The 26,308-nt window shown below is 41.3% G+C and overlaps 2 protein-coding genes across 3 annotated transcripts in view; one reads left to right on the top strand and one right to left on the bottom strand.

Moving 5' to 3' along the window:
• Positions 1 to 1,701: 1,701 nt before the first annotated feature.
• On the top strand, positions 1,702 to 18,639 carry tm9sf4 (transmembrane 9 superfamily protein member 4). The gene is made up of 18 exons (XM_088608440.1): positions 1,702 to 1,818; positions 6,237 to 6,344; positions 6,536 to 6,635; positions 7,245 to 7,413; positions 7,772 to 7,910; positions 8,333 to 8,456; positions 9,142 to 9,266; positions 9,859 to 9,970; positions 10,836 to 10,906; positions 11,105 to 11,237; positions 11,479 to 11,560; positions 11,716 to 11,791; positions 12,020 to 12,103; positions 12,641 to 12,816; positions 13,080 to 13,143; positions 13,677 to 13,796; positions 14,405 to 14,494; positions 15,146 to 18,639. The coding sequence occupies exons 1-18, from the start codon at positions 1,786 to 1,788 to the stop codon at positions 15,293 to 15,295; spliced, it is 1,956 nt and encodes a 651-aa protein (XP_088464566.1). The 5' UTR covers positions 1,702 to 1,785; the 3' UTR covers positions 15,296 to 18,639.
• Positions 18,640 to 18,902: 263 nt separating this feature from the next.
• The window catches only part of plagl2 (pleiomorphic adenoma gene-like 2), a 34,996-nt gene continuing 27,590 nt past the window's right edge, over positions 18,903 to 26,308 (bottom strand). For both annotated transcript variants that reach the window (XM_088608441.1, XM_088608442.1), the window contains one exon: positions 18,903 to 26,050. In XM_088608441.1, the coding sequence (XP_088464567.1) occupies positions 24,775 to 26,050 (1,276 nt within the window). In that variant the 3' untranslated portion in view covers positions 18,903 to 24,774. The remainder of the gene's footprint in view (positions 26,051 to 26,308) is intronic.

The following is a 26,308-nucleotide window of genomic DNA, read 5'->3' as shown; positions in this document are numbered from 1 at the left end:
CCACTCCGCCCCATATATCAGTTTAGCAAATTTAGCTTGTGCCGTAAGATTTTTCATCCATTCGGGTGCGGTGCAGAGGGCAATGTGCATTGTACACTGCTTCCTACTTTCACGTTCTTCTGCATTGTTCTGGTGCTCTCTTTCGTCTGTCTTGTGGTTCCTGTTCCTCTACTGGATGGCACCACTGGCAACGCCTTCTTGGGGCACATGGGCACAGCGCCACGCAGAATCTGGTTCATAAAGACCAAAAAGGCATTTGAAAAGAAAAACATTCAATACTCTGGAAGATTAGTAAAGCACACTGTTGTACCCTCTCAAGCGGATGTTATTGTATTCTATATCGGATTTGGATTGCTCTTCACTTCAATGCAATGTCTTCTTTGGGAAAACTCTTTCCACTAAATTATGGTCCACATTAAAATTTAGAAAATGACAGACTGTACCACCGTTCGACTGTACCACTGCATTATGTATGTTTCAACAAGTAGAAAATAACTCAATATTCAATATCATGTGTGAAGTTATGAGCTTTGGATACCATTGCCTGGGTGGCTATGTGACATGAAAAATGCACTGTTCTGAAATATTCATAATGGTCACAATATATATGATTGCAATTCAATATACACTGAGCACTCTTTTTATGCAAGTGTGGTTTTTAGTATATGGCTGTTGATATTAATGTATATTAAATTGAGTCACACGCCGTTTAACTTGATTAATGTCAAGAGATAAAAATACAGAAAGGAACCAATATATTGTATTAATCAAAATAGCAATGCCCTTATGTCAGGTACATGCTGGTGCAGGTGCATGCTGTTCAGGCAGGCTCATCCTGACACGACAGACAGATGAGAATACAAGAGTTGTGCTAACCATGCCTTGCTTGCCAAACCTGAGCCCACACTGAATGTCTCTGGGATGAGTGGGGATGATGAGGGGCACCTCGGTCTTAGAAACCAGTAAACAGACACAAACTTGTCCAGATTCTACCAGGGGGGGGTGGACGGTACAGATGTCCACAAGACAGAATCTGCAACATGTTGCAAAGCATGCTTGTATGGCTTCTAACGGCCAACTGCTTCAAAACAGACCCTTGAGGATCAATCCGATTAATGACAAATGTTATGTGAATTACTGCAACGAATTTACCAGTGGCACACGTGTTCAATAAAACGTTGGGGGCATCTCTTACAATTATTTTCACCTTTTTCCTGAACACAACTTGGTGAAAAAGCTAGTCAATGCTCAATCTTCAAAAGGATTAATGGGTACGTTACTAGAGCTGGACACATGCAGACTGTGGATTTGCAGTTTGTTAACTACTCTATATTCTTGAACGACAGGAAGCATAACTATTACTGTCCTGTCTCGAGTTGCCGTTAATCATATTGTAGTAATAAAGGCAATTACGTTTCTTTGAGATCGTGTGTGGCTAAAATAGTTTAATTTTAAAGAATGCAAGTGGGTTATCCTCGACAGAAAGCAGTAAACCGATGGAAGACTCCTTGAAATGTTGAGCACTACTCACTAACAGCGCCACTTTCCTAAATAGTGTATTCATGACGTGGAGTTTATCCGCATGTTAATATCTCAGCATTGATTTCATGTTAGAACTCTTGCAACATCAGGTATTGAAAGGTCAACAAAAGCCACTGTTTTGGTTTCAGGCATAAATACTACTGCTTCCCGGTTCGTTGTCTAGAAACCGAGGGAATCTCCAATTACCTCCCTACCGGGTCCGGGCTCGTTCATTGGTAAACCCAGCTTCCGCTGACGTCACGAATGACACGTGTATTCAAGATGGCGGCGGCGATGGTGAGTAGAAACGAAAAATTTTAATTTCTTTTCTTCTTATTCGTCTCTCACGGATCGGTAATTGGCAAGGTCACCTCGTGACAGCATTTAGCCGTAAACCGGGAACACTCGGAGGCACTTGGATTTCTGTTTTAAGACGTTTAAGATCATTGTTTGGATTGGGAGGCCGATTGCTTCCTGTGTGTACTGTGGTCTTCATTGGACCTGGAGTTTTTTTTTAGGACTGGGAAGCCGAAAGATTAATAAATGGTCTAAGGAAATATTGGCAACAGTTGTTTGAGTTTCAGATTCGTCTCCACAGCTAGCTGTATGTATTCTGGTTGTTAGTTTAAACATTCGTCAATTTATTGTATCAAAATGATGTGAGTGTCCATACGGTTTGGATTTTATATTTTATCATTTCGACTTATTCGCCTTAACTGCGGTTTTGGTATTTAAGGTGTTGCTTTGCCTTACAGTAATAATCTGACACGCATGTATCCACATATACAGCCGTGTATTGCAGTGTTTTGTTTCGTAAATGGAAGCTAATGTCGTCCAACTGGATTTCTTCGTTTATGAGGTATAGCTGTAACCACCGCCAGAGATGAATCAGGCTTCTGTTGGGGTTTTATTCTTTAATGTTCTGCTGGTGTGGCAGATGAACAGGTAGTGGATGGAAAAATTACAACACCAGACTTAATAGGACATTTGCCATCACAGGTGTCGGTATGGCCTGTATGTGCCGTGGCATAGAGTCTGCCGGTGTCTGGGATTCTGCGGGGGGGGCATGGCTCCATGGCTCCATGCTTCCACAAGGGTCAGCTGATCCCATCAGTGTTCGCCCGGGTTCAGATGTGGTGATGGAGAAGTCCATATGGATATGGACATATGCATGATATCAGCGTCAGGCTCATCAAACCACTGGGCAAGCACTCTGTGGATGGGGGCTTCGTCATCCTAAAAGACACCCCTTCCCGGCAGGAAGGAGTTTTTACAAATATTTGGTGAAGATGATCCCTCATTAAGTGAGAGTTTAACCTTGACTTCTAAGGGAATGAAACCATTCCAGGAAAAGGCACCCCACAATGTTACAGAACCACCATCTGGCAGAGCAGATCCTCTCCACCATTTGTCAAGAACATAATGAAAGATCATTCATCTGAGCATATCACTTTTCTCCACTGCTCAGTCGTTCATGGCCTGTGCTTTGTTTGCACCACTGGAAGGCGCCAGGATTGATGAGCCATTTGAGCACTGCAGTCGCATCTACAGTACCCTGCTCTGTGGAGTTCTCGACAGACTGTTGTTGATAAAACTGGCCGCTGATGCCCCCAGGGTGAAATTGGCAGAGAGTTGAGCTGCAGCTGCTCGTCTGTTTTGCATTTCCCTTTGAACTAAGCCTCGGATCTCACAGAGTCTGTGTTTCCGCCCACTGATGCCCTTTGCTGCTGATGTCTTCCCCTTGGAGTTCTACACCTTAAGCCACTGCATGTGAAACATCGGCCTCTCCTTTTAAGGCCAAGCCAGCTGTAATTATAGTCAGGCAGGCCTGTCCGGCTTTCTTATACATGACCCTAAGCATGTTTGCTTAATCAACCCATGAGCCACACCTGTGTGGAAGCCTCTTCTTTCAATATACTTAATGTCCTCCATTTACCCAGATCTTTCATGTTTTGTCCACTATCTTAATTTATCCACAGTATAATTTTAAATATAAATAATATGAATGAAACGCCATTGAGTGATCGTTTGTATCATATAGGCATGAAAATGTATTTAGAAACCCTCTGTCTCTTAAGATTCCGAGCTGTTAATGTAGGAGATCCCTGGTCGATGTGTGGATGGGCCCCAAGCTACAGATATTTCTTTGAGATATGCAAAAAGTATATTATGTGGAAAAGAATAACAGCAGTCTGGTTTAGGTATTAACTTGTCACACCACAGTGACGCCTGCTGATCAGCTTGCTAGCCTGAGATAAAACCTGGATTGACAAATAAACTACAGTAGTTGACCTATTTCTAAACATTTTGCAAAGCAGTTATTCTGAGGAGTTTCATATGAAGGTGTGCACAGTACTGATGCTTCCATAGCCCCAGTAAAGTAACTGCAGTGTGTTAAAGAATAGTTCAGTTTTATCTGCACGGTTGCAATCCTTAATTTTAAAAATGTTTAATTTTAAAAATGGGCAATCAAGAAGAAACCACAATTACATGACTTGTGTTACATCAAGGTACAGGGTTGTCTGTCAGTGGGTGTCAAGTAAAAGTTTATATATACCGATATAAAAGTTGAATTTATTGTATCGTTTTGTGTAGATTCAAAAATAAAGTCTAAATGTATACATGTTTGTTTTTTTTACAGTTTGGAAATGAAACTGTAAACCTTTGAAAGCTGCCACAAAATGAATCGTCAAAACACATACAACTTATGCAGAGTCAAAATGTTTAGCATCAGAGTGCATAAATGATACATTTCTGTATATTTTGACTGTTAATTCCCTGCTTAAGAGAAGGCTTAGTTTTATAATGTATATAAAGTTTTATAAAAATAAAGTATGAGGCCTGTGTAAATTATATTCTTTGTACGTGGATTGTACTGAGGGAAAGTTGATGTGGTTATCTTTAATATTGGGTTTGTATTGAGGTCTCAAGCAAGAAATAAGAAATTAAAGAATGGGGTGAATTTCAAGGACTGTGCTTTTCAAAAATTATAAAAGCAGCTTTGTTTGAAGCTTCCCTTCTTCCCTTTAGAAGTTTAATTTGTAACTAGTCAATCAGCCAGTAGTGACCACAGGTTAAACTTGTGTTGAATCAACCAATGAAACAAAAGCATGAGCTCTAGTACTGTAGGAGATGCATGGTGAATTTTTGTTTGGACAAGGCGAAGCAGATGGGGAAAAATGTTTGTTTAGGGGAATGAAGTGTCAGGTAGTCTTTCTTGGCGAAAGAATCTGATTTATGCCAGTCAATGCACTAAGCTTTGCGAATGGTTCTGGCATGTGTTACCCCAGTCAGTGCACTAAGCTTTGCGAATGGTTCTGGCTTGTATTACCCCAGTCAGTGCACTTAGCAGTGATAAGGGTTCAGGCGTGTATTACCCCAGTCAGTGCATTTAGCAGTGATAAGGGTTCAGGCGTGTATTACCCCAGTCAGTGCACTAAGCTATGATTGTTCTGCGAAGGATGAGTGGTGTCCTCTTCTTTCTTAAAATCTCTTAATGAAATGTGGAGGGGGGGGGGTTATTTTTGCCAAGCAGGGCACTTATGGATCATTTTGAATAACTTATATTTCTGTTTATTTAAATCCTATTCCCTCGGCTGTCATTTGGATCACTCACAGAACGAATTAGAGAAAGAACCAAGACAGGCCTCATTCACTTCCTTCAGAGCTACACAGTGTGCATCACAGTGTTTTAGTCAAAACACCAAGGAGAAGAAAGGAGAAAAACGTGCAGAAGCAAATGTAATAATCCCAGCCAAACACAAGAAAAGTAGACTTTGTCCAGCTCCTCAGACTAGTCTTATCTGCTGCAGTTTGCAAAGAAAACCCAGTTGTTGAGAATTCCTAATGTGAACGGAGACAGATCAGTGAGTAACTGCCCTTTTGGGGATAGCAAATAAGGATTTAGGTTCCAACTTCCTGTTGAGTGAGGATGGATAAGCCTATAAAAAAGAAGACAAGGTGGAGCAGCTCTGAAATTTTGTTAAACATGCTCAAACTGTTTTTAAAGATTTCAATGAGATTGTTAAATCTGTGATGTTTATTGAACATTCTTCACCCAAGCAAACACTATTGAAGGTTTTGGGTGTTCAGGCTAAGATGTCAATATGCTGCTTTAATGGAGTTTAGGAATTGATATATATGCCAACATATCTATTAATGTTTTGGTGGGTTTGACCATTTTCAAAAATCCGTTTTTGTTGTACTGAAAATACAGAAACACGTCCTCACCTTGCAAACTTAATTTTGTTTAAGCCAACTTTTATACCTGTTAATTACTGTGTCAGTTTGAGGAGAGCTTGGGGGCGTCGCCAATATAAATGATTTCTGTCATTGATCTGTTTGTGTTTGTGAGCCTGCATGTGTGGATGAGTCATGAAATTAAAGACATTTTGAAGCACTTAATATAGTTAAGGAGGGGGGATATGCCTTTTTATAGCCTTTGGATACAAATAACAGGATGTTTTCTGAAAATAATTTGTAGTACTTAATTGATTGTGGCTGTGTTTTACTTTCAAAAAGTGAAGAGCATATATTAAATTGTTAAGCACTTATCCATAACTGCTTTGCTGAACAGGTTAGTAAATTAGTAGGTTAGATATAGATTAAAAATCTGGTCTTTTGTGGACTGTGTACATATAAAAGGTTTCAGTTTGTCCTGTTCTTCAAGATGACCAGTCAGGCCCCATTACAAAAAGCTGTATCTTCTGTTTCAGGAAACATGGCTGTTCGTGCTGGTGTCCATTCTGCACACTACCAATTCCTTCTATGTGCCTGGAGTTGCGCCAATAAACTTCCACCAGAATGATGTTGTGGAAATCAAGGTAAACTGTTAAACTTTCGAATAAGAAGGCAAAAGGGAATAATCTTCATTTCCGACAGTTTAACCCTGAAGATGGCCTTGGTGTTGTAAAGTTGTCACAGTGAGCGCCGTGTTCCCTCATTCTGTGTGTTTCCTTGGGATTTGGCTGGCGTGTAAACAGGACTCATGGCTCTTTCTTTCCGGTGTCCGCAGGCTGTTAAGCTGACGAGCTCCCATACCCAGCTGCCATACGAGTATTACTCCCTGCCATTCTGCCGGCCGGACAAAGTCGTTTACAAGGCCGAAAATCTGGGTGAGTTCGTTTGTGTGCAGGCACACCCGGGGAGACGCAGCCCATGCCAGGTTGTCCATGGTGATTGCAGCTGTTGCCCTGCAATATACTGGCCCAGGATTGCACTCCATGAGTTATTTTATAGAGATTTCTCCGAACTATCCAAACATCTTTTGAGTACTCTAGCAGAAATCCTGAAAACCTTCTGCAACAGAATTGTTAAGTTAAAAGGGCATGTCAATAACCCTGATCAAGGTAAAAGAGCTGCATTGTGTTTTTGACATGCTGGGTCATTTCTTAAATTACCGTGTTATTATTAGCATGCAGTGAAAGTTCCGTTTCTTGGCACATGGGTATCGGTACTGAGCTCGTGCTGGTTTTCTTTTGCTCTGGCAAGTTTCCGCTTCACACCTTACAATTCCTCTCTTAACTGCTCAGCTGAGTGACTTGTTAATAAAACTAGAAACAGCCAGCTCGCAAGCACCGTGTGGCGGACGGGGCGCCGTGTAAGGCTTTTCACGAGAGGTGAGGAGAGAAGGTGCGTCCCGCACTCTGCAATGTTGTCCTGAGAGCGGGTTGGTTTCAGCGCCAGTCGGGCTCTACGGTGCTAAGGGTGGCTGTTTCACACAGGGGAGGTGCTGAGAGGGGACCGCATTGTCAACACCCCCTTCGAAGTTCGCATGACCAGCGAGAAGAAGTGTGAAGTGCTGTGTGACAGACCCAAAAAGCCTTTGAAGCTTTCCGTAGAGGAAAGCAAGCTGATGGCGGAGCGCATCAAGGAGGAGTACTACGTCCATCTGTAAGTAAGAAAGCTGTGATTGCTACCCTGCTGGCCCTCGATGTCTCACTAGGGAGGAGAAGATAGTTCCACTGTGCCAGCACTTGTAGCAAAACTTCTGTCTTTGGCAGTGGAGGCATTTTAAATTGAGCTCGTCTTTAAAGTGCTGCTGCAGCTTAAGAGAGCACTGACATCTGTCCTTCACTCTGAAGATCATGCCTGTTCAGTGTTGCAGCTTTCAGACATGTTTGTATGAATCAGTGTGTGTGGTTATTTGGGCCCATCGCACAGAACCTGTTGCCTTCATTCCCTCTTACCCCTCTGTCAATGGCATGGTGCTGTTCTCCTTCAGCTGGTTTGCTCTGTTGCGCTGTTCCAGCATCGCAGATAACCTGCCAGTGGCCACACGACTGGAGGCCTTTGCAGAGGGGGAAGGTGATGAAGAGCAGAAGAAGGACACGCAGAAAGATGTGCAGTTCGAGCATGGCTACAGGCTGGGCTTCACACAGAAAGGCAGAGTACGTGTCTGGGGCTGCAAAATGTATCATCTGCGTTAATTGTATTCCCTTGTGTCTGAAAATCATTATTACCTACTCAGAGCTACAGGACATGCATTTAAAACAAATGTACTAAGTGCAAGACTGCAACTTTTAAGCCTGTTTTGATAAGACAGCTGGAAAGTTTACGTTGTGCTCCAGCACAGGCTTTGCATACTTAACTGAACTTCTTTCATTGCCTATCCCTAGTTTAAATTTTTAGAGCCTGTGTTTAAAACACCCACCTTTATTTTTCACTTCATGTTGTGTAAACCCTTTGCTCGGCAGATGCCTAGGTTTGTGAAAGCCCTGCGCAGTCACATGGCACTAGTACAGGAACCCAGAGTGTTAAACTGCAACCACTGCGACAGATTCTTATCTCTGAGCTGTCCACATTCTTTCAGTTCTTCCTGCACAACCACCTGTCCTTCGTCCTCTATTACCACAAAGAGAAGGTGGAGGAGGAAGAGGAGCCCAATTTCAGAGTGGTGCGCTTCGAGGTCATCCCCCAGAGTGTCGCCCTGGAAGGTAGACTCTCCTGCGCAAGTGACTGCTTCTCCTGCTGCTAGCACAAAAGCAAAAGAAATTCTGTCACTTGCCAGTCACGTTTGCGTTTACTGCAAATGTTTTGCAAGGTTTTTTGCTACAAAAATGATAGTAATAGAAATAGACATTAAAAAATAGGTTAAAGTGTAAAATGCATTTAAACTTTGTGTAGAGGTTTTGTTTTTCTGCGCATGATCTATTTCTTCAACTCCTGTTTCTGAAATTCTACCATACAATCTTTCTGTCATCTTCTTTGTGTTCCTCTTGTTTTTACTGCAAGTCCACGCCCTTAACCACATTGCAGGGTCCATATGGCATTGCTGTAATGCCACAGTCCTATGTGTGTGACCACCCTAGTAATAAACTGCACTTGCTGTTGAAAAAAATACAATAAATTGTAAGAGTGTTTCAGCTATGGCCTTTTTAACTATCCACACGATCTGCTGCTGTCGCACAGACACAGCAGTAACAATGACAGCATTAGTTGTGCTGTGGTCCACTGAGCACCTGTTCAGGCTGTTTTAGTAGACTAAAAAACTAAACAGAATTAGTCATTGTACCCGATGCTAGTTCTGCATAGGATAAGCTAGTGCTGTTATTGCTAGGTTTTATACCTGAAGAGTCTCAGAGTAGTAGACATGATTGGACTCCGTCTTGTCCTCTTCAGACCTGAAGACAGATGACAAAGGTACCTGCACTCTGCCTGAAACCAGTGGCAATGGCTTTGCTGCCCAGGTGATAGACCCTGCGAAGGAGAACGAGGTTCTCTTCACTTACTCCGTCCACTGGGAGGTAAGAGCGCCGCCGAAGCACATTGAACACTGATCAAGCTGAGGGAACATGATTCCTTGAAATTCCTTCAAGGAACATGATTCCTTGAAGTCTTTATAATCTCTGTTTTTCTGTCGTGGCACTTCTCTGAACTCATCGACAGGCAGTACTGATCAAATGTTCCAGCTGAGGCAAAAATCACTATTTGCAGCTCAAATGTGACCAATCCTATTAAGTTTGTGAGTTAAAGCTGCATCAGCGGCCTCCTCTGCACACCTCTGGGCAATTTCTCAAACATTATTATATCAGTTTTAAAAAGGTTGAGTTTGCCATGAACTGAGTCTTCCTGCCTTGGGCTGTTCTCAGCAGGGGTTGTGAATCTGTGACCTCAACCTCAAAAGAGGCTGCCTCTGCACAAGATTAGTTGGACTGGAAAATAACTATGAACAGGCATATCATATATATATATATGCTGTCAGTATTAAAATAGCAAAAACGCAGATTTAAACTGCTTTGTAAGAGAAGCGTTTCAGAGACTAAACCGTGATGGTGCGCCTGCTTCTCTTGGTCATGTTACAACACACCAGGTCTTCTTCTGTCTTGTGCTCCACAGGAGAGTTCTGTGAAATGGGCCTCTCGCTGGGACACTTACCTCACCATGAGTGATGTTCAAATTCACTGGTTCTCTATCGTTAACTCTGTTGTCGTCGTCTTCTTCCTGTCAGGTAAAGGGCGGCGTTGCCTGTTACTTTTGCTGTTAAATGGCTGTCCATTGAATATGAAATTTTGTAGAGAAAAAAATTCAGGGTATCATACCCAATATAGTGCTGCACCTTTCTGGTTTTTCTTCCATTATCCCAAGTCTTTCAAACTCATGGCATATTGTACCGTGCACATGTGTACCTTTTTCTCTGATGGGGTGACATCAGTCAATGTAAAATTACCTTCTGCTACACGGATTGCGCCTGTGATTTGCAGCAGTCAGCAGTTCACTTCCCTGTTTTCCAGTGGTCCATACTTTGATTTGGTACAGAGAGGGCTGGAAGTGAATTGGTCAGGCCACTGGTCAGATGGGTTGGCCACTGAACACATTTTGTCACACCTTAAAATCCACTGGCCTGATGCATCTCTCAAGATGTCTTTTAATGTAATAAAATTATACTGTTTCTCACACGAAAGGAAGAGGAAAACGAAAATACTTAAATATCTGAGAATTAATCATCTGCATTTGAGATTCCTAATGACTGCACTAGACTTGGAGTGATAGAAATCCTCCTACCCACAAAAACGCCAGAATGTTGGGTTGTTCCCTTCTCATATTCCAGGGATTACAAAACAACTGCAGTTCTGTAGTCATGTTGCATGATCATTTCATAGTATTATTATTTTATACACTCTGCATCTAATTCGGACTATTTTGCATGCAAGACTATGCGCTACCATTTAGTCAATAATAGCAATGTCAGTGCCTCATTTTGCTAAACTTGTGCAAAGAAATTTATTGTGCAAAGAATTTATTCATATTCGTGCTTCCGATGTCAAAAGGGCTTTGGAAAATAAATTAATGCGATAATAACTTTGTTTTTTCAGGCATTCTGAGCATGATCATCATCCGAACTTTGAGGAAGGACATTGCTAATTACAACAAAGAAGATGACATTGTAAGTAATATCAAGTGTGGGAGACTTTAGTGAAAACCTTTCCTGTCCTTTTGTTTTCGTGTGTTGTGTTTATTAGAGAAAGTGACCCTTGATGAGATTGCACAAGACATAGAGATTATAGCTGTTCCAACAATTTTCTGATCAGTTTAGTGTCATTTCCTTCTTCATGGTAATTTTACTTTTACTTATCCCTCTCAGGAGGACACAATGGAAGAATCAGGCTGGAAGAATGTTCATGGTGACGTGTTCCGCCCACCCCAGTATCCCATGATCCTCAGCTCTATGTTAGGTTCTGGCATTCAGCTCTTCTGTATGGTGCTGATAGTAATCAGTGAGTATTCTGGCACAGTAATGAGATTTAATGGTTGAATTCTTGGCAGCTACTGCTGTTTCTGATTTTCTTTCAAATGGTAGGATCACCATTACACTTTGTAGGCTGGTCTAAAAAGTGCATGGATAGATGCACTTTAAAAACAGTTGCATTAGCATTGACAAAGGCTCCTGGACCTCAAAACGACATAACTTGGTCTAATTGTCATGCAAGAGCTCACTTGGATCTGTTGTTTTTCTAGTTGTTGCCATGTTGGGGATGCTGTCGCCATCGAGCAGAGGAGCCCTGATGACAACAGCCTGCTTCCTGTTCATGTTCATGGGGTAGGCACCTCACTCTTACAGTGACAATCCACGGCCTGCAAGTGCCTCACTGATTCTCAGTTGGTATTGTCTCTACCCTGACTAACCCTGTCAGGCTCTTGTGGACTGTGGCCTTCTGAGTGTGACTTTGATTATGGTTCTGTACCCCCTGGTAGTGTGTTTGGAGGGTATTTCGCTGGCCGGCTGTACCGCACTCTGAAGGGGCACAGGTGGAGGAAAGGAGCTTTCTGCGTGAGTAACAGTCACCATTGAAATGGGGCCTTTATTATTGCTAAAGTATGCCATGTTATGAATTTGGAAATACGTTAATATGAGTCTTTCATGAATACGCTAGTGTCAGCGGCACAGATTCTTGTCCCAGTTGTTCCTCAGACTCCAGTTACGATTATCTCAGGATGATTTAGGTGAGCAAGACTCAGACTATTGCTGAAGCGTGTTTGTTTTTCCTACACCTTTCAGACTGCTACCTTGTACCCTGCTGTCGTGTTTGGGATCTGTTTTATCCTGAACTGTTTCATCTGGGGAGAGCACTCCTCTGGGGCGGTAAGGCCATGTGGAACGACGTCTAGTGTATTTGACTTTTTACATAAGTACATAAGACAGGGCACAAAGGAGAGGGGGCCATATGGCCCATCTAGCCTTTTTGGTAGATAGTACCTAATTGATCCCAGCTTCAACAGCATGACTCCCACCAGCCTTTTTTTTTTCTTTTCATTAGCACATGCCCTTAGGATTTCTACCAAACATTTTACAAATTTACAGATATAGTAGTTCAGGTGGGTAACTGCGTCAGCATGCGTAGGCTGCAAAGGTTTATTTCGTGCTGGAAAAAAAGAAAGAAAACACAACCTCTCACCTCTTTATTATTATTATTATTATTATTATTATTATTATTATTATTATTATTACTGGCTAATTGACATGCTCAAGCCTTGGTGGTGTCCAAGACGCCTCAAGAGTGCCCTTTAGATTTTTCTTTTTTTTTAGTCCAGCCTTTTGTTTTAGAAATCTTTAAGATCTTGTAAGTTGTCTGCTGTGTCCACTGATGTTGCACTGACGGTGCTGTGTGTCTGCTGGAAGGTGCCGTTTGTGACCATGGTGGCCCTGTTGTGCATGTGGTTTGGAATCTCCATGCCGCTGGTCTACCTGGGATACTACTTCGGATTCCGGAAGCAGCCCTACGATAACCCCGTGCGCACCAACCAGATCCCCCGACAGATCCCCGAACAGAGGTGGTACATGAACAAGTTCGTTGGGTAAGGTTAATTTAGTCACCCACCGCATGTTTCAGTCTTCAATTTGTCAGTTTGTTTCGGTGTTTAATTTTCGGCTTTGTTTTTGTTCCAGAAGCTTAGCATCTGTAGTGTTGACGTCATTACTTACTTGGCTTGAATCTGTTAGGGATAGGATCCGTCCAGTTTTGGAAATATGTGAACAGTAACATTTAAACAGGGTCATTGTATTCGATAAGTTTCTTGTCACCTGGTTCCAAAGCTTTGCTTTTTATTGGTTTTTTTAGAATTCTTATGGCTGGGATTCTGCCTTTCGGTGCAATGTTCATAGAGCTCTTCTTCATCTTCAGTGTAAGTCGGCCTGGATTTTACAACGGACTGTTGGAAAGATTCAGCTCCATTTACAACTCATACCTCAAATGGATATTAAAATGAGTCGAAAGCTTTTATAGCTGAGGTCTAACTTGGGGTAGCATGTGATTTGTAGGCAGTGTCATACTGCCTTTGGTGACTTTTTGTCTCATAACACTAATATAATATATCAGTGTCAAAAGAAAGTTGCTCATTAATCATCTCATTATTTGTTATTTTTGTAAATTTATACAGGCATAGTGTGTTTACATTGTTTTGATTCTTTGTATATAACTTTTTATTCATTTTATTTTCATTTGTGAAATTACTGTTTTATTCATTTTAGAAAATGTCTGAAATTTCCTTGGAAATATATAATTGTAAAAAAAAAAGTATTCTGGATCTCTTAGTGTCATCATCGTCATGAGCTGGAGGTCTAACCAGTTTATTCTAGAGAGGGTTGGTTTATAAAATTCTAAAGATTGAAACCTTTTTTGACAAGTTTAACAAGTGTTCCTGTTTCCCTCCTGCAGGCCATATGGGAAAACCAGTTCTATTACCTGTTTGGATTCCTGTTTTTAGTGTTCATCATCCTGGTGGTGTCCTGCTCTCAGATCAGCATCGTGATGGTTTATTTCCAGCTGTGTGCAGAGGTGGGTTACAGTCCTCATTGTTTTCATGTGTGATCCTTAAAACCTTTCAGAATATATAGAGACACACCAGCACATCCGAAAACCCTTTTTTTTAGTTAAGTCAGTTATTAAAGGTTAAATGACCGGCTGGACTGTGTTTGTTTTTAACCTGTTTTAATGTTCTTTATACTTCATGTCCTTGTCAGAAAACATTTCATTCATAATCACAGACCTAAGTAATGTATCAGTACTCCTATATCCACAAATTGCTAGTATTATTTAATTTTGTTTCAATCATACTATGCTTGATACTGATGTCCAAGTATTGAACACTCATCATCATGGTAAGGGGCAATCAGGATTTCAGTGAAATAACTAGGTTAAGGCAAAGAGAGTGAACACATAATTTCTGGAGCTCAAGAGAAAAAGTACATGCACAGTGCCCTGAATCTTAGGTGAGTGATCTTTCTGAGACATTGTGGAATGTTTTCTTCAAGTCATACCAGGAGGTATTTCAGAAATCTAAATCGCTGAATGCTTCCATCTGTTGTATAGGCAAAACGTAACAAACAAAAGTTCTGAGTTGGAGATTCCGAAAGCAAAGTGTAACCACAGTTGTCTGCCTGCAGGATTACAGGTGGTGGTGGCGAACGTTCCTGGTCTCCGGAGGGTCCGCCTTCTATGTTCTCATCTATGCCATCTTTTACTTTGTTAACAAGGTAAGGCTCGTTCTCAGATAGGGTAAGTACAGGCAAGCCGATCATTCATTGAAAAATACACATTTTGAAGCTTTGCTTCTCGGCATCTGTGAAAGTTACTCTGCTGTTCTTTTACTTTTGCTTTAACGGTTTGCAGAAGCACAAATGTGGGATTTGTTGGGGGTGTTTTTCGCACCTCAAATTCTTTTTAACAGAATTTTGGTTGTTTGTGTCATAACAGGCACACTTAATCCACCCCTGTTAAACAGAATGTTTATATAACTGTAAGCTACCCAGGGATGGTCAGTAAGATCCACAGTGTGGCAGGTCTTCCTCTTTCTTCAGTTGTGAAAAAGTTGGTAAAACAAAACACGATTTCCAATTGGCTGGTACAGACTGGGGTTCAGCTTTCTGTTTGATCGCTTAATGTTTCTAATTTGTAGATCCACTGTCCGCCTTTTTTCTCCTCATTTTCACCCCTCCGGAGTTTATGGTAACCAAGAACCCTGCTGCACTGTGAATCTCTAGAAATGGACACGATCCCTGATGCTGTTAGCTGATGTGAAGTTTTTCATTCCCCGCGTTGGTGAAAGACGACCGATTCGGCTTTGACCAAGAGTGGTGCTAAAGTAATCGTTGCCCTACTGATGTGACTTTTTTTTGTGGTTGCAGTTGGATATTGTAGAATTCATCCCGTCGCTCCTTTACTTTGGATACACAACTTTGATGGTCCTCTCCTTCTGGCTTTTAACTGGGACGATCGGATTTTACGCAGCGTACATGTTCATAAGGAAAATCTACGCCGCTGTCAAAATAGACTGATCTGTGCGGCCGGAACGCTGACCAGAGTTTCTGCTTGCATACGGGGGTGGGGAGGGCCTTCGGCCAGAAACGGACAGCCAGACGGAACCAAATTCTCGACTTTAATTTTCCTGTATTTGCACCAGTGTTCGACGGAATCACAGAGCATGGGCAAAAGGTCATACTCAAAAGATCGGGGTGTTTTGAATGGAGAATGAAACAATTTTTAATCCGTTTTGTTATGTCTGAGTTTTAAGTTTAACATTTTTCCTTACGGAGTATAGTTTTTACAGGGTTTTGTAAATTCTCATCGTTTTCTTTTTCTGCAGCTGGGGGAGGGGCAAGGGGTCTTTATAACATAATAATAATAATGATGAAGATCATGAGCGTAACTTGGAAACAGGAAGGCAGTGGTGATATTTTTGTCCTAGAGAGATTACTTCTCATAAAATGTAACCTAGAGTGCCTGTTCACTATGGGGATGTGATCCACTGATGTTGGCAGGTGATCTGTATAGGTGATCACCGTGGCTGTATAGAGACGAGGCAAGAGTGAGGGGTGAATGTGTTTTCTGTTGTTGTGTTTTCGTTCCTCTCCATTTTCATGTCTGCTGTAACGGTGTCAAGCAAATGTGCTGCCAGCGGGTTACATTGGCATCCCATGGATTTGTGCAAGTGTGTGTAAAATACAAATTTTGTGACACTATGGGTCTATCGAATTTGTTTACTTTTTGAAACAGGTGCTCCAGGGGTTAACGTTAAGCAAGTAGGTTTTTTTAAAACATATATAGAACAAAATTTACCATACATTTTAAGATTTTTCTTGTATATATACATTTTTTCAGTTTTATATACTAGATTGCGTAATGAAGATTTCAAGGCTTAATCATTGGTAAATTATTTGCAAATGTCAGACCTCATTTTCATAGGTGGTGATGCTACATGACTTTGTCTCTTCATTGGAGTATTAAAGCAGACCTCGGCTTTCAATTTCAGCTGCTGTAAAACAATCACATTTTGTGGACTGAGAGCTACTCAGTTCAACATTAAAAACTGCTGTCAAGTGCATGAATTTCACTTACAGTTGATGGATTGGGGGTGGGGGCATGTTTAAGAAGACTGATGTAATAAATTATTATAAAACCACTTTCGACCAAACACGCAAAGGAAGCTGTTATGGTATTTTCTCTTTGTATATTTCCCTGGTTTTGTAAAGTGGAATTTCTTCATAAAAAGAGCCCCAGTTGTTCTAATTTACAGCCTGTTCCACTATGGCGGCACTGTTTTTAGCTGAAGTGATTTCCGGGTTGTAGTCCTGCATACATTAACGAGACTTCTGCATGTTTGAGGAAATTAAGTGTTATCCTGCCAGAACCACGTGTTGAAACTATTTTATTTGCATCGTGGCCTTCCAAGTGTTGCCTGTTGGCCATCTGAACCACTTATTTGAATGACGTGCAGATCAGGTTGTTTTGAACAATATTGTAATAATGACAAGAAAAGTTCCTGGCTTGTCATTACATGTTTTCCCCCAGTTATGGAGATTTAGTGACAGTCAACAGCCGGATACGTCCACTACATGGTAAGGGGTTCAGTTTATAATCTCCAGCCATGGTTTAACAATACAAACAGGCCAAGAGACACTAAACAATGTTTTTCTCTTTGATCTGTCAACTAAGTCTTTTATATCATTGCTGTTCCTTGTTTAAGACCTTTCAAGATCTCATCAGCAAGAATGCACAGTGTTACAGGTGTGAATCAGTAAGGTTTTTGCATTGGCACAAGAGATGCCACATGAGTCCCCTAGACTCTCCAGCAGCTGTCAGTTTCTTGCTGGGTGTTCGCCGACTTGTGGCGATGTTGGAGAGACGCTCTCCCCTCCCTCCAGTTGGCGTGGTCGCTCCTGCACAGTGCTGTGGAGCGTAAGGTGCTTTAAAAGACCAATGTCTCTGCAGATGGGCGCGTCTGCACAGAACCTTCTCTCTTGGAAAGGTGCTTGGTAGCGCCGCTTGAGAGATAAGTCATACAGACACTCGGCGATTCCAAATCGGTTGGGTATAAAAACAATTGGCAATTCCAAACAAAGCACATTCACTGTGCCCTTCCCTGTTGACCAAGTGGGAGCATCTGTTAGCAGAACACATCTCTTCTCTTGTTTGCTGTGTGTTGTATGTTTGTGGGCTGTTTCCAAAGAGAGCTGGTGGAAATAAAAAGCAAATGCCGATTTTGAGTTGTAAATGGTTCGATGAGATATTTATGGTACCTTGGTTGTAGATTGCCTTCATCTAGGAGTTGTAGTTGAAAAGGATTGATTGAGCAAAATAAGTTGAAAGCAAATGTGATTGGTTGCTCTGAAAACCTTTACTGCACTGTTAAGTGAAAATGCACAAAAATATTTTTTTGCAACTTGCAGTGTTTCTTTTTCTCCTTAATCAGTTGGCAACTCTTCCTCCTGGTGTATCTGAGAAAATTTTCCTGGTTTGTGATGAACCAAATGACAAGTAAAGACTGTTCTCTTCGATCTGGGTTGCGTTGGCATGATGTTCAGCAACTAGGAACAGTCTCTGTTACTGCTGGCAGGGAGATGCAGGCTATGGAATTTTACAGCTCAGGTGTTTTGAGTGTGAAAGTCAAAGCAAAGACTATATTCCTTTTAAGTAAACATTGTACCAAAGTTATGTGCAGTTGGGTAACTTGATTTCCATCCTCCAGCAGGAAACCCTGACAGTTCAGATTCACACATGTTGATAAAGCAGGATAGTGAGCCATCAAATTAAACACAAAAATGTAATGCATGAGGTGTGAAGTGTCCTCATCGCTATTCTGCTTGTTAACAGACAGTGATCACAGAAGCAAACCAGCTTTATTGATTAAGGTTGAACATGCAGAAATGTAACTGTTTAAAATTAAAATATAGCACCCCCCTCTGCAACCTTACCAGGAAAGACATGCATTACACTTCAGCCCTGGAGTACAGAAATTCAGATGTGTTTTAGTAGGAAGAAAGCAGAAAAGATTATCTTCAGATGCATGTGTTTTGAATCCAAGCAGAGAAGTAGTTCTGATCTCTACAGTGAGTTGAGAGCACTGTAAGTTTTCGATCGTTTTCTTTTTTGCAGCCTCTGAATGATTTTATCAGATCTGTTCTTTGGGACCTGTCACGTCTGAGTACATATATATTTTTAAAGATGTAATATTTGTGTATTTCTGTAAATAAAGGAAGCTTTGCAACATTGTTAGCTGTTCCTAGGCACCATCTGTTTTGATCATGGCATTGTTTTTGAGTCCGCATGTTCCATTTTTTTTAAAAAGAATGTCCAGTTACATAGTGTATAAAAATAAAGTGCCGAAAAATCCAAATTTGAACCTGTGTCGCACTGTGGATTAAATGGAGTTTTGTAAGTGGTGCTCTCTGTAAAGATCGGCCCTGCTACAGAATTCATGGTTCAAAGGTCAAGAGTTGGGTCCTGCAGTTTCACCAGTTAGGGTCTTCAGCATTACAGCAAAATATGCAAGCCTTTTCAGACAACCCTAAATCCAAGCTATCAATTAGACATTGTCAGCCCCTCGTCCCCAATTCAGGAATCTGAAGTGTTTACATGTTTTCTTTTTTAAAAAAGACAAAAGCATTGAACCATGTTTGTATTTTAATCATTTTTACCATAACACATTAAAAGTTAAAAAGTACAACGTTCTGTACAATAAGTAAATATGTTTGCTGTAGCTTTTTTCTTTGGATCAACCAATATAAAAAAAAATCTGTCATTTTACATTGCAGCAACTGATTGTATGTGGAACCTTTTTGAGCACAAAAAAAAGAAGACATCTTTCTTATAAAACGTTCTTCCTCTCTCTGAAGGATTTTTTACAATTTCCCTGTAGTATGTAAATACCATGCTATATAAAAATAGTGTAGGATGAACACAAAACACCTTTTGTTTTCTTTCACTTTTTTCTGAGGTGGCAGTAATAGAGCATACTAAAAACTAGTTACTAAAGATACATAAAGAACTTGGAATGCAAGACTTAACATTAAGCTAAAATATATAAAACTACACATGGATTTTGTCTTTAATAGACAGTACCCAGTTTCTCATAATAAAGCAAAATCAATATCACATATATATATATAGTTGTTTTTAGTTTTTTAAATCTGATTTTCTTCCTGGAATTCACTTTATTCCCTTCAAGATGTGTTCTGTACCTACTAGTACAATATTTTAAGAGTAAGTGCAGTACTAATAAGTACATGGAGGTTATAACTGGCTGAAACAAAACAAGACAGATGTACAGAAAACTGCTCTCACTAATTTAGACCCATGCTAGGAAAGATTTAGTTTTGTGCATGGTAAGAAATCACAGAAAAGGGCTTCATTGAGTCATCATCTCATCAGTAAAGCACTTTTCTGAACCCTATCTCACCCCCTACGAGGACTGATATGCAGCTAAGGCTGTATCATCTCTAGACAATTAAAATTATTGGTATCTGAAGTGACATAGGGGGACACTGAAATAGCCGTCACTTCTCCATCACACAGATTAGTGTATTCTAGCTTTATTTTTGGCATGGTCTCTATCTTCAAACAAGCTTGAATGCAATACTGCAAAGCAAACGCCCACTTGAATTTTAATTTTAGTTTGGTTTATAGAAGTATACCCTAGTTTTCTTGCAAGGAATTTTCATTAGTCTTTTTGCTGTCTTTGTTTTAAACTTGACTAAGGGTTAATTCAAGTTCAGATCTACTCCTTTGTTGCTTTTATTGTTCTTATTCTCTTTCGAGTTCTTTGAGGACTTTAATGGTGTACTACAACGATCAGAGTCTACAATCGTGGGTGCAGTCATGGGGAAGGGGGCAGAGTTCTCTCCCCCTCAGTTTTACTAGGAAGAGCTTTAAAAACCCACAGCCGGTATAGTCCTGCACTGCGCCACAGGTTACAGCAGAGAACTGTAAGATAAAGAAGTAGGGTATACTGAAATTCCCAAAAATATATTTTTTAATTGAGTTCCAGGGCAGAAAAGGCTGCGTTCTTTGCAACTACTTTCTAGGGAGTTTTATGCAGACATTCATGGAATCTTTACAAATCTGAATTACAACATTACAGTGAAACTGAATTTTCATTTTCAACTTGATGCGATAAGACGTTTGAGGAGCCATTTATGTCATAGTTTGTTTTCTCTCAGCCTGCCAACTCTAGAGCAAAAGGCACCCTTATATGCAAGAAGGAAACAGCACCGTTAAAACCTATTTTATGTCCAAGTATTTTTTTTGTAAAAAGGAAAACGCGTGGAATCATAAATCTGTTAATGGCACGTAAATGTACAAGATTAAAAATACCTCTTTTTAAAAGAAATACTCCTTCTGAATTTTGAAAGTGCTAGAGTTCAGACAAGCTCACAGAAACCTTAGGAGGAAAAACAGAATAGCTAATGACCTCACATAGCTAAAGAAGTAGTTCTTGCATGTTTGTGAGACTTAGAAACACCAAACACTTTTTAGATTAAAAATATGACAGCCCTAAATATCCTAGTCTTTAAGTCACGGTCTGTAAAGGCATGGTCTTATAAACCCTCCCTTTTGCTTAGCAATGAATGTGAAGATCCTGCTGCATTTAATCTTTAATATACCTCTAGTTTACTTCTAAAACACTGCAACAGAGTGCGTTGAAACTGTCGACTGACCACACCTGGAAATTCTCAACAAAATTAACATGATAGTAAATCAACACTGTGAGAAATAGAAATCAAGTGGAGATGACAATTCAGAAACACAGGAAGCAGTGTGGACCAGGTCAATAACACAGGACCATCCCTGTCCCTTGGGAACATAAGCTCAAACTGTGGCAGACCCTTGATCTTTTCTGGATTGGATCTGTTCTCTGTGCGTTTTCCCAGACCCACAGATAAGAATCATGGAAATATCAGCCTTGAGAGGGCAGCTGTCTGGAGAGAGGGTTTTTTACTTACTATCGTATCAGTTTTTTGTCTGAGGAGAAAGGGCAGAATCTTCATTCAGTAAAGACAAATGCAGCATGCATCAATTATAAGATACAGTAAATATCTTTCAAGATGCAACTCTATGTTGCTTTTTTAAATCAAGTCCATTATCGGAAAACTATTTTACTCCCGGTGGCCATTGATTACCCATCACAGTTACATAGGATACAAGGCAGAACTACAAACTGGATGTCAGGGTATCACAGTAAGTTTAGGACACACAACAGCCAGCAAATCTTTGGAAGATGGGAGGAAACGTAAGCAAAACCCATCATAACATGGTGGAGAACATGCAAACTCCACACAGGAAGTGTCCCAGTTTGGAATCAAACCCAGGACCCCAGAGCTGTGAGGCAGCAATGCTGAATGCCACATCACCACCCCTCCCTATTCGGTTTTTCCTCCTAGATTGTTAGTAATAAATTCTCATGAGGTGGTGTGTTGTTGTTCTGAGGTCCTGTATAATAAACAGAAGAAAAAGAGAAATCCATATATAAAACTCAACAGTACTGCCTATTAGATTTTTTTGTTTTGTGTTTCTGAGTTATCATTGCGTGATCTTGGTATTGTACAACTTTGTCATTATGCTCTTGAATTAAAGCAGCCATAGAAACAGAATGAAAAGACAATGTACATTAAATAAAATATCTGTTTAAGCATACTTGAAGCAGCAGTAAAGTAATAGTGGGGTTTCAGTTTTTTAAGTGAAGGGCTGTACTCATAAAACCAGTAGTGGTTTCCTAATGGGTTTCCAATGGTACATAAATGTTATATACAATACTTCAGGTTCAGGTTTGTGAGAGCAAATGTGATCCAGTGATGTGAATAACTTGCTGTACGTCGTGGGTACTCAAATAAATATCACAGGAAACCAATTTAGCTTAGCTTTATCGGAAGAAATAAGACTTCTTTAAGACTTTTCTCATTCCTACTTTTCAGAACTTTGATTACCTGTAATCAGCTTTCCTTCATTCTCATGAACAGCAAAAGGCACGTTCTAGATGCCTGAATGCCCTTTTTGTCAATTAATTTAATAATAGTTTCATTTAAAAGGAATATGTCTCTTGTACTAGACCACACTTCATCAATCAAATGGGGTCTTCATTCTGTACTCTGATGGGGCTGGTATTTACATTCCCCATGGGAGGAAAGAAAAATGACTCTCTTAAAGTTAAGCACATTATAGTCCTCGTTATGCAATTGTATACCTGTTAATTCACAAATCACGTTTGCTCTAATTTAGCTCCTATGAATGAAAGGTTAAAGAGAAAAGCCTATCACAGACATCTATTGCTTCATCCATCTTTAGACCAGTACATGTATGACACACGTATGTAAACTTGAATGAACACCAGTATAAAAACACTTTATACAACTAACTATATTCAATTTTACTGAAAAAAGTCATTTAGATATATTTTTGTTCGTACACTGCAAAATGTTCTTAAAATGTTTCTGTTTAACTATTCACATATGTCAGGGTTATTAAAACAAATGCCTAAAACTGCCTAGATTTAAATATATATAATACAAGGCAGAGTGTCAAAAGACACACAGATCTTAAGGATTTTTACTTTTGTAAAAATTAGTGTCAGAATGAAGACAACTAGTTAGGAAAAAACAGCTGGATGTAGATCAATTCTACTCTTGGGAGAAGGACTTTTTGAAACTCTATGCTGTATGTTTATATATGTAAGAAGACCTTGGATTCAAACTGTGAGACACTGAAATACTCTCTCAGTAAGATTGCATTGAATTAAGTCATTAATGTGGAGTTTTGTCTTGTGACACTTTACAATGGTTACTTAAAATATTTCGAAGGAAACATTACAGAAGGCAGTATACAGCAGATGGAATTCTGTCCAATTCACGGGGAAATGCCCAGAAATTCAGCCATCAATACAACATTTGTTTCCAAGCACATAAGAACTACCCTGCATTTGACGTGAATGTTATCTGGAAAGTTTAAGGCTATTTTAAAGCTGCTCTCCAGTTTTCCTTGTCATTATACAGCAAACAGGTTTTGAAGGTTTTGTGAAAAGGCATCATTCTAATTTACAAAACAGGCAGCTTTCCTTCTCTATAAGTCCAGATAAAGTTAGCACCATATTGACTTGTTCACAAATAAAGTAACATGCTGCCCTTGTTACTTGAGATGAAGACCTCAGCATAAGTTTCTAAGTTTACTGACTCTGCAATGCTAATGAAGCTATCATTAACACCACAAAGCAATGCAGACAGGCAGTACATTACGGCCAGGCTTCATCAACAATCCCAACGTGTCAACTAAAAATATCTGGTTTGTCTCCTCGCCCTAACAAGTATGTTACAAGGGCAACACCACCAGAATTAAGACAAAGTCTCCGTTCAACAACACAGCACAGTAATTGAAGCCTGTGCTAATACTGAAGACATTAAAACCTTTAAAGCCAGAGTATTTTTAGTTGCGAATATGCAATTTTAGAATTTGTCATTTCACTAATGTTTTTATCCAAAGCACCTAACGGAGACCCAGGGATTGGAAAGTGTGCTCTTCAGCCATTTTCACTGGTGCCCAGTGCAATGGGCCCTGGCCTTTTGGACTCGTGCAGAGCTCAGTCACAATGACACACAGTGAGTGAGTGAGTGGCAGAGTCAGGGATTGAACCAGGATAGAATGTGAACTCTAACCAGCAAAAGACTGAAAGCAAATGGAGTGTTTTCTCCCCTGGCCTCCAGTAGCTTCGGACTGCATGCCTAGATCACGCTTCTGTTTTGCTTTAACAGAAATTGAAGCTGCCCCTCCTTATTATTCACATAGTACACATACAGCTGTACATGCATACACATACAGTAGTATGATTATTTTTGGGTTGCATTCTTTAAATAAAATGCATGAAGTGCCTCCTTCAGAAAAGTGCTTCTTCTTATTAAGACCAAAACTCCCATTAATTTCTGCAGCTTCTGTTTCCATACTGCCCTCAGAAGAAGAAATATGCATGTCGGAGTGGTGTATTGCTGAGATACAAGATGTACAACATAGTAAGTAAACCGACCACGGATGAAACCTTCCAGAAAATTTGCTTTCGGGCCCTTCACAAATTTCCCCGCTGGCAATGTGAAGGGGAGCCTGTCTGCACCTCAGAATATCAGCTTGCAAAGAAGTGCCTGAGACACAGGAGAGGAAGAGAAACTGCAGGTGGCATATTTCACATTTGAAGAAAAAAAAAACCTCTAAAAAATCAGATCCTTGCTTAACTCACTCCAAACGCGTCATGCTCCCTCGAAAAACCAAAGGATATGACTCTCTCTTAACTTGTCTTTTACCATATTACAGTACCGTACCTCCTTCATCGACATGCCAATGCTGCCATCTAGCTGAAGAGGAAAAGAAAACCCTAATGAAAGCTCCTCGGCGAGAAGGCGTAGCTGTCCTCCCATGCCTCGGAGAAAAGCTTTGGGCGCTTTAATTAAGGCTTCTAAGCGTTTGTCTTTTCAAGGGGAGGTTGCCGTCAGGAGGAGGTGGCCTACTGAAACGCCTGGTGAAAGCGAGGCAGAGTGGTTGTACTGAGGCTGCTGGTGAACACTGGAGGCAGAGGGTGGAGAGGCCCAAGGCTTAAGCTGCTTACAGAGCCTTGAGTCTCTTGAGGTTGAGGTTGCAAAGAGGTTAGAGGCGGCTGGGGATCGCCCTGGGAGGAGTAGCCCATGACCAGCCCGCTGGAGGACATCGGGGGGTTATATGGCGGAAGGTTCAGTGGCAGGAAGCCCAGCAGGTGGGAGAAGTCCATATTAGCAGCGCAGAGAGACTCGGCGATGATGGCCGGGCTCTTGGACAGGAGGTGCTCCCCGGAGAGGTCATCCAGGGATGGCTGGTGTTCCAGCCCATCCTTGGGCGGAGAGGGGTGGGATTCTGCGCACGAGACAGGGAGCCCGCTCTGCAGATCCATGAGGAAGCTTTCCATCTCCACCTTCAGGGGCTTCTCCAGCAGATATGAGGTAGATCCGAGCTGATACTTGGGCGGTGGGGGCTGCTGGGGAGGGGGTGAGTGGTGGTGGATGGGGGAAGGAGACTCCATGGGGCAGCCCATTCCCATGGCAGCAGAGAGAGAGTTGGGCATCAAGCTATGCGTCACCCCCGAGTTGGACATGCTTTGCAGGTGGGGGTTGTACATGCCCATGGGGAAGTTGTTACTGAAGGACTTGCTCATCATAGAGTCTTTGGAAGAAGCCATGCACATCATGGGGCTGAACTCTTCCTTCACAGAGATGGGTGAGCCAGAGTTCAGGAGGCCCAGCATGTCAGGCGGCTCCGACTTGATCTTCAGGAGCTCCTGAGAGTGGCTCTTCTTGACGTGCCGGGTCAGGTGGTCCTTGCGGCCGAAGCGCTGGGCGCAATACTGACACAGGAAGTCCTTGCGCCCCGTGTGGACCACCATGTGGCGCCGCACATCTTTCCGGGTGTAGAAGCGCCGGTCACAGTGGTCGCAGGGGTGCTTTTTCTCCTTGGCACCGCCTGAGGACTTCCCCGAGTGGCTCTTGAGGTGCTCCAGCAGCACGGGCGTGCTCTCGTAGCTCTGCAGGCAGACCTTGCACGTCAGGTCACCACTGGTGGCCGCGTGCATGGCCACGTGCCGCTTGTAGCCCAGCTTGGTATTGTAGTTCTTGCCACACTCCTCACACTTGAAGGCCTCCTTGTTGGGGTCGTGGGTCTGGAGGTGGTTCTTGAGATGGTCTTTCCGGTGGAACATCTTCTCACAGAACGTGCACTGGTGCGTCTTCTGCGGAGAATGTGTGGCCATATGCCTGTAGGAGACGGAAGAGATGAGGTGGGGTTACAGACAATTACAGACGAGAATACTAGGAGGGTTTTCTTCCTCTCTTTAAATGAATTCTATCAAGAGGTTTTGCAGTAAACTGTGTGTTGCATCCTGTAATGCTTTATACCAAGCCACGATGTTTAACTGAATAAAAATGGTTCTCCAATGTTCTACACAGTTCTGTTTCAAAGATCAAGTTGGAGAGCCTACGACCATTCCTCAACGAAGCTCTACAGAGTGGATG

This window comes from Lepisosteus platostomus, chromosome 15, assembly GCF_059453375.1.
Source record: "Lepisosteus platostomus isolate fLepPlt1 chromosome 15, fLepPlt1.hap1, whole genome shotgun sequence".
In the NCBI taxonomy this organism is placed as follows: domain Eukaryota; kingdom Metazoa; phylum Chordata; class Actinopteri; order Semionotiformes; family Lepisosteidae; genus Lepisosteus; species Lepisosteus platostomus.
This window is presented reverse-complemented; position numbering and strand designations above follow the sequence as displayed.

What these genes read in the sequence shown, in the direction of transcription:
- tm9sf4 (XM_088608440.1), top strand. Translation starts at nt 1,786, where the DNA reads ATGACACGTGTATTCAAGATGGCGGCGGCGATG. An exon ending in GAGGAGTACTACGTCCATCT is followed by an intron (nt 7,414 to 7,771) that starts GTAAGTAAGAAA and finishes GCGCTGTTCCAG; the next exon opens with CATCGCAGATAACCTGCCAG. An exon ending in ACAACAAAGAAGATGACATT is followed by an intron (nt 10,907 to 11,104) that starts GTAAGTAATATC and finishes TATCCCTCTCAG; the next exon opens with GAGGACACAATGGAAGAATC.